At 34.2% G+C, this 7,995-nt stretch overlaps 1 protein-coding gene across 1 annotated transcript; it reads right to left on the minus strand.

The window, feature by feature from the left end:
• Positions 1-409: 409 nt before the first annotated feature.
• LOC127831450 (heat shock 70 kDa protein 12B-like) lies at positions 410-6,941 on the minus strand. Its single transcript, XM_052356433.1, has 9 exons — positions 6,882-6,941; positions 5,479-5,680; positions 4,922-5,070; positions 2,723-2,802; positions 2,260-2,398; positions 1,871-2,018; positions 1,607-1,741; positions 1,280-1,488; positions 410-1,120 (listed from the first exon to the last, which is right to left on the minus strand). The coding sequence occupies exons 1-9, from the start codon at positions 6,939-6,941 to the stop codon at positions 410-412; spliced, it is 1,833 nt and encodes a 610-aa protein (XP_052212393.1).
• Positions 6,942-7,995: the final 1,054 nt, after the last annotated feature.

Below are 7,995 nucleotides of genomic sequence, written 5' to 3' on the forward strand. Positions count from 1 at the left end.
TTTTACTATGATAAGTACTTTTTTCATGTATGATGCCACAAACTGGGCCAAACATCTATAAAAATGTTAACACATTGAAACAGCTACATAAGCAGGAGATAGAGAGTTTTGTAGGAAAAGATTATTGCTAGAACGATGTAGTAAACATGAACTTTGATTATAAAGTTATTTTCATATTATAATTACTTTTGCCGTATCTTACATTGCATCATAGCGGACGTGTTCAACAGTTCTGTAAAACGTCGTTTCTTTTACAGTTTTCAGCCGTCATGCGATTTATGGATTGGGGTTTGTGTTTAAAAACAAGAGTTGATCAGTGTATCAGCATTGACTATAATTATGCATATTATAAATAGTATTCACTAAGTTATAATTGCTTCATATCTTAAACTACACGTATATGTGTACGTTACTGCAAGAAGTTAATTTTTCCCTTGGTTATGCGACCGGTGGATTTCTCTTCACATTCAATCTCTAATTCTGTGCCACCAAACATTACTCGAACTATAACAGATCGCCCTAAACCAGTGCCAGATATTGGGACATTGAACGAACCAACTTTCTTACAACCATCATCGGTTATAAATTTAACATCTGTTTTAGCAGTGTAAAACATATTGAACTCAATACCCGATTGATAAACACTACTATTATCATACTCTGCAGCATGCTGTTTTTCACCTACAACGAGTGTTTGACCTGCTCTAACCAAAACATCAAATATATCATCGCATCTGTAGCCACTATCACAAAGTATCCGCTTTTCTAATGGATGATGGGTTTCATCGAAAGGAACAGTACAATCTGTACCATACGTGTATTTTGAAACGCGTGATTTAATGGAGGTCGGACAATGTCCAAAGATGACCGCTCCTTTCAGCACAGCAAGACCAGCTTCTTGTGGAACGATGATTTTCATTGCGGGGAACTTGTTCTGAATGGCTTCTTGGAGTAACGGAGACTCTGAGAAGCCTCCTACCATCAGAATTGTCCCCACGCCTGATGTCTCAGGCTTCAGTAGCAACGACGAGAGATGTTGCAAGATATTATCAACTGCGTCCACAAAGAACGATCGGAAAATTTCGAAGTTCAACCGAAGTTTTCCGCTAACCAAAGCGATCTTTAAAAAGAATGATAACATTATGTATCAATACATCAAACTAATATATTGAATGCATTGCTGACACAAAAACATAATATATCTGTCAATAATGTGTTTAGTTAATAATAAATTTACACATCTGAACGGATCTTATAATAACTCATACAAATGACGTACTTTACTCGCGTGTTTAAAGGTCTGCATAAATTGTGTCATTATCTGCCTATTGTTCGCCTCTAATACTTCTAAAAGTTCGATCGCAAGCCTCAGTGTTACTTTCCGATCAGTTGTTAAATCAGTGGCTCTTTTCTTTACTTCAAAATCTCTCATTAAGTCTAAATAGTCTTCCATCTGATCTTTTTTGAAATTGTCTAGTTTATCTTTCCCTGAAAGAATGATAGACACAACATTTAAAAACACATTAATATCATCAAAGTCCATAAAAGCAATATGTGTTTGTAAAACAAATACATACCAAAGTATTGTAATGAAAAATATAACTACCGATCAACTGCCCCAAAAAGTCCATGAAGGCTTGGTCCACGACCGTTCCACCCCACGCACCACCAGTGGCTTTGTGCACTTCTTTCAGTTCACCACCCAAACAAACTTCATGTACAGTGATATCTATTGTGCCACCTTAAAAATAAACATTGACCATTTCAAATACGCTAATATAAATTATTTCGACCTGAATAAATTACGTGTTTAATTTGATATGCCATTGCATTTAAGTGCAATTTAAGTGAATTATAATTACATGCCTACCTCCAGCATCTAGGATCAAATATTTTGTTCCTGTGCGGAATGATGCAATATCGCTATCTCCTTCTTTTTGAAGTGGTAGGTGTCTGCAATATATCGATGCAACTTCTGGTTCCAACGCAATAGTCAGCTTCTCCGTTGCAATTCCAGCCTTTTATTTTAAATTGGTACACATTTGTCAACACAGTTTTAACTTATTCCTTAATTTAAGAGGGGATTTCATGTTTATTTAAATTGTTAATTACTTTAGTGATATCGGTAGGCGTGAGTTCGAATCCCACTAAACGCGTGTTTATTATTGTTGCTGGATAATTTGTGGTAATGCGTATAGTTTATAACGTGTTTAACTGTCGGATATATTGGTCTACTTATTGTAGACAAATGTATAATACCTCTTGAGCCGCCAGTCTCATAAACTGTTTTGCTGAATCGTCCCATATAGCAGGAACAGTGAGTACCCAATGTATGTCGCCTGCATCGAGACCAATGACCTGCTGTTGAGACATCTTAATCAAGTCATCCATCATGAACCTAAAATGCATTTTGCAAAAAATATTGATTTTGTTAATTGCATCGAATATTTAAAATTACGTGTTTGTTATCGATTATTGTTTTTAGTGAAATTCGTGCATTCTTAACAGTCTCATACTAAAGGTTAGACATGGAACTTTTGTAAGGAGTTGTTTTTATCAAGAGGCCTTCCTTAAGTTTATATTGGCAAGCCCATACACGGTAAATATATTCCAATTTCAATGTATGACCTTAATAATTTCTTAAAAATTCTCAAAATGATTATTGGTCAGCTCTGTCATATGCAGTATATGTATGGATATTCATGAATGTTTGTGTACGCACCTAATTGACAAGGAGAACACTGTTCGAGCTGGAAGGCTTTTTCCAGATTCGTCATCAAGCATTGTATATTCATGAATACGCTATAACAGTATAATACGGATACAATGACTGTGAAGATTAATATGTTGATATTGATAACAAATTATTATTCTACAATCCGAACTTCAGTGTATTCCTTATACACTGTCAATAATGAGAAATATCAAAACACATCAACGTGGAGCTTTGACGTTTGCACATGATCATCAAGGCGACAAATGATCCGAAACGCAAATATCATGGACGACACTCGACGATGTACAACGACAGATGGCATAAGAAAGCGATACACGAAATAAAAAAAACTCGCGACAATGTCAAGCGACGGTCGTTATTAAATCACGAAAATACTGTGCAATTGTCGAACATCGACATTTTAGTCTATAGAATTCGACACAGGACAAATTGGCATATTTCTTCTAAATTCATTTCACATGTATAGATCTTTGTAAGCGGGTGTTTATAAATAGCTTATATAGATTTTCATTTAAATTGCTGTAGTAAATAAGCACACATTAAGTTGTTAACCATAAATGCTTAACAAAAAGACATACTTTTGATGTTGTTAAATATTGTCGAACAGGGGCCTTCTTAACACATTCATAAAGTAGCTTCAATTATAAATACTAAATACTAATATGGCGTACGATCCTGGTCGAAAATATTTATATATTCATTGTATATGCTATACTGTTCCAGTCAGCGAAGCGCTGATACAGAAAGGGTACAAAATTCACGTTGAACGCGTCAATGTTTAGACTTAAAGTTATGTATCAACACGATAAAATGCGAACTGTTAAACTAATTGTAATATGAATGCGAAAACAAATACGGTAAGTAAGTATATTGGGTTCACCGGTCTAAACTATAATTCACTCACGCAATATTGGGAATAATCAAAATTGTGCATGTGATTTTATTCAACGATTTGACTATCTGCTTTCAAGGTACATGTTAGTGCAAGTGAACGACTATTTACCGAGATGAGGAACGGCGACATTGTACTTTTATCCTGCATCTGTTGCAAACATTGACCTAATAAAGAATTTCGAATAGACTAGTTGATCTCCGGCAGTACCTTTGCGTGACCGCGATCTACCGTAAGTATGTATTTTTACGCGCTGATTAACACGTTCTTATATTTGACCTTTTAAATTTATTGAGACGCATTGTAAATTGTATCGTTATATTGTATATCATCATAGTTTTTTTGTTTTTAAATATATTACAGCATCATCTTTCTGTATTTTTTATTTTCATTTACTTGATTACGCAATTGATGATGTATCTAGTGTGACATCATTTCTCTGACGAAACATACTAGTTTAAGCAAGACTCTCTAAATTTTAGGGACAACAATTTGGACGTGGTGGTTTTTTACAGTCACATTTTTTTATAAATATTTTTAAAGCATCGAACAAATCCAAAACGTAATTTGGATTGTTTGTTTGTCATGCATAATTGTTAAATTCAATAGCCTTGAATAGGAATAAAATAACCGCTGCGACAGGATAACGATTTCGTAAATCGTGTTTTGGGCCAGACTTAGAGCGGTTAGCATTCGATTCAAACGATATTAAAAAATCAAGTGATTCAAAATAAATTTCGATATAGGGATGGAATAACAGAACATGGATTTCGATAGAGAGATGGAAGAACAGAAAATGGAAGTGCATATTGTTTCTCCTCATATTTTCAATACGAAAGTATTAATACACAGTTTAATGTGGAACTACTTTTTACGTGACACAATCGATAGTTATTCGGTCGTCAGGAATTTTGTGTACATGCAGGACACCCGACCGGAATAATAATTTTGTTATGTAAATTAATCATTTGTCTTTGATAACATTTGTCGACGGCATAAGTTTACGTGAAGCATGATAAACCGAAAACGATGTTGGTGCCGAGAGAAAGAAAGTTTTTCCGAGTCGTCACGAAACAGAGAATATTTTATTTTTCTAAGCCTCACCGGATAATTTTTTCCCAATCTCGGCACCAACCATGTATTCTCTATAACTGGTTCATAATCAACGGTATTGCCAATTATAAAATGTTCTAAAACATAAAATTATTTTTGCAGTATGTATACCAAATGTGATTTGAAATGAGGGAAATACATTGTTTTACGCTATATGCAAAAACAAATTGACATCTTACCTTGTTCCAAAGCATCATTTTAAATCTATGAAAGTAGTACCACTTTTTATGTTCACCAGTCTCACATAGCTCGCTGTATTTTGTCTCTGCATCAAATCCAAACGTGTCCAATGTTTCCCCATCCGATTGGATTAACACGCACGTTGGACCTGCAATTGTTTTAAGAAATTCAGCAATCGGTATTTCCAAGTGCTTAATTTTATTGTAGGTTGTTTGATTATCAGTTGAACTTTGACCAATGTCAAAACGAATAACAAATTCGTATTGCATGACTGCTAACGTGATGCGAGCTTTTAAGTTATTTTTATATGTTAAAACCAAATGCACATAAATTATGTGTACGGTTACGTAAGTGTTTGCTTGTTAGTAATACTTGGTATTTTAACTGAAAGTTATGTAGTTTTCCAGTTAATTGACAGTAACACTAAAAAACGAGACAAGATAACTAAATTATCACAAGTGTTAGGTTAATGCATAAAATATACAACATATAAATAGATAACGATATAAAAGGGAAATATAGATAACAAGTGATTAGAAGTGTAGTATGATCTCACATTTTAGAGAAGTAAGTACGCCTTCATGCCATTTCTTAACACATATTTTGGTTGGATCAGATTTGAAGTCATTTTTGAATGAAAATGCCCATCCGGAGTACGTCGTTCCAAAATCGATGGCAGCCACTAACAGGCTATTGCTATTGGACTGTACTATCGGGCTATTGCTAGTGGTCTGTACTATCCCGCTATTTTTCGTGGCCTGTAATATAAAACCGTTATTAAAACAGTGTGTTTATTAGTTTTGTACCACCTCTCTAGAGTAAAATTCGCGATAATATTGGGCATCAACGCCATTATACAAATGCTGGCCTTCCTATGCCAATGTTTAGATCTCGACGAAATGTGGCCACAACAGACGTCAACAGAAAAGCAATCTTATGGTTGCAAAAGTTAATCCACCGACCTACAGTGATGCGTCGTTTATGTTAGCACCTCAAAAGGAACTTTATATGGATTTATCACCAAATAATTGCTAAACTAAGATAATTTATAAAGTTCATCAGTTTAATACGGCGCAAATTAAGAAGAAGAGGGCTATATCATTGCACATAAGTTAGGAAGTGGAAGATGGGAGAAAATTGTTACTTCTGATGTTCCATGAATTTGGTTGGTACCGGCGATACAGTTAGCGACATACTTAAGTTCTTTAGGCGGGACCCTTTCGCCAAGCATTTAATTGCATTTGCCGGTGTCTCTTATAGAGGAATATTCAAGATTCTGTTTGTTTCAACCAAGGAACACAGGTAAAAAGCAAGTTATATATCAATAAGGTATTAAAGCCGTTTCTTCGAAATGACGTTCCGAAACTGTATCAAGAAGGTCGAAAGTGAATGGTGTTTCGTCAAGTCACCCAGCAGTACATGCTCTTCAGTTTCTTAAAAAGGAGAACTTGAACGTTATCATCTACACTTAACGGAACGATTAAGAACAATTCGTTTAAGAAAAACATTAAAGGATGGTCACACAACGTTAGTTCCGTTGAGGTTTAGTGTAAATCTAACAAACGTTCAAGGGAGGAGATATAGTTTGAAGCATACTGTTGACTACACACGATGAGTTCGTTAAGGCAAAACAGAAAACGTGGTTTAGTTAAAGGCAAAGAAGAAAAAGACCAAACAGACGGAATAAAGATTCATTAAAATCCTTTTACTGGAAAATTGAAGTGTATGGGTGTAAGTACAGTCGACTATAGTAAACATACAACGTTGTAATATTTTTCGCGGTAATGAAAATGAAACAAAAACAAATCGAAACATTTCTCTGTCAGCAACTGTGGTCAGAAATAACAATTCAATAATGTGATAATTATCGATAATAGTCATTAATTTAAAATAATTTATTTAATGACAAAATGGCTCAATATAGAGGGTAATCAATACGGTTTAAGATACGATACATACTTTTCTCCCTGCAAGCCAATGCATATAGCCATTCACCCATTGAAGGCCTGCGCGTAACATGATAGGACAAAGGTGTCTTACACGACAGCAAGGATCTGAAATTAACTTTAATATACTAAATGAAGTCATAAAGGTGATTAATGATCGTATGCTAACCAAGATTGAGGGCTTGTACAATTAACAATTATCGAAACTCAAGTGCACACAAGAATAACATACTTTAAAACGACTTATTTTTGACGCAGCTATTTAAGCTTATATTGACATAGATTTGGTACAATAATGATTGCGACGACAATTTTGATCTAATGTGGAGAAGTCTGTTTATTAAGGGGAGGACATTGCAATTTTAATTGTGTACAATAACGGTGGATATATTTGATGATTACAAATTACCGAAATGTGCACATTATCGGTTAAATTTAATGTATAAGCATATTGTTAACCACCAATACATAAGATTACAAAAAAAAGAACTTAATAAATTATAATGCACAATTTATTGCAATTTATGTAACGATCAGAATGATACATGCTTTCTTATGATAAAATAACTCATTTGGTGCATTTACGCGATATTAAAGCGAGATACTACGATTTTGTCAGATATTTATTAATTTATATAACATCTGTAAAAAACTTATTAAACATATATTACAATATAAATTAAAATAAAAGTTAAGAAGAACATATGTCAAAAAATGCGAAATAAGCCAGATGTGTAATTCTGAAATAGAAAATAAATCTCTTTGTACGATGAGCTCACGTGGCATGTTAAAGGGGCCTTTTCACAGATTTTGGCAAATTTTGAAGTTTGTCATTAAATGCTAGATAGATATAAACATTGGATGTAAGAAGCTCCAGTTAAAAATCAAAAATAAAATTTAAAAACAAAGAAAAAAGTAAACCTCAGCAGGGCTCGAACCAGTGACCCTGGAGTCCTGGAGTAAAATCGGATTAGACCGCTCGGTCATACTGCCAAGTATGCATGCAGGATGTATTTATTACTTTATATAAGCAATCTTCGTATCTTCGTACTTTCACAAAATTAAACGACAACAAAAGAACTCTCCAAATTATTCAATCGTTTCGCGTTGCAACGCTTTATAATATT

This window comes from Dreissena polymorpha, chromosome 5, assembly GCF_020536995.1.
Source record: "Dreissena polymorpha isolate Duluth1 chromosome 5, UMN_Dpol_1.0, whole genome shotgun sequence".
NCBI lineage: Eukaryota > Metazoa > Mollusca > Bivalvia > Myida > Dreissenidae > Dreissena > Dreissena polymorpha.

What these genes read in the sequence shown, in the direction of transcription:
- LOC127831450 (XM_052356433.1), bottom strand. Translation starts at nt 6,941, where the DNA reads ATGTTACGCGCAGGCCTTCAATGGGTGAATGGCTATATGCATTGGCTT. An exon ending in ATTGGCTTGCAGGGAGAAAA is followed by an intron (nt 5,681 to 6,881) that starts GTATGTATCGTA and finishes TTTATATTACAG; the next exon opens with GCCACGAAAAATAGCGGGAT. An exon ending in CGTACTTACTTCTCTAAAAT is followed by an intron (nt 5,071 to 5,478) that starts GTGAGATCATAC and finishes AAACAATTGCAG; the next exon opens with GTCCAACGTGCGTGTTAATC.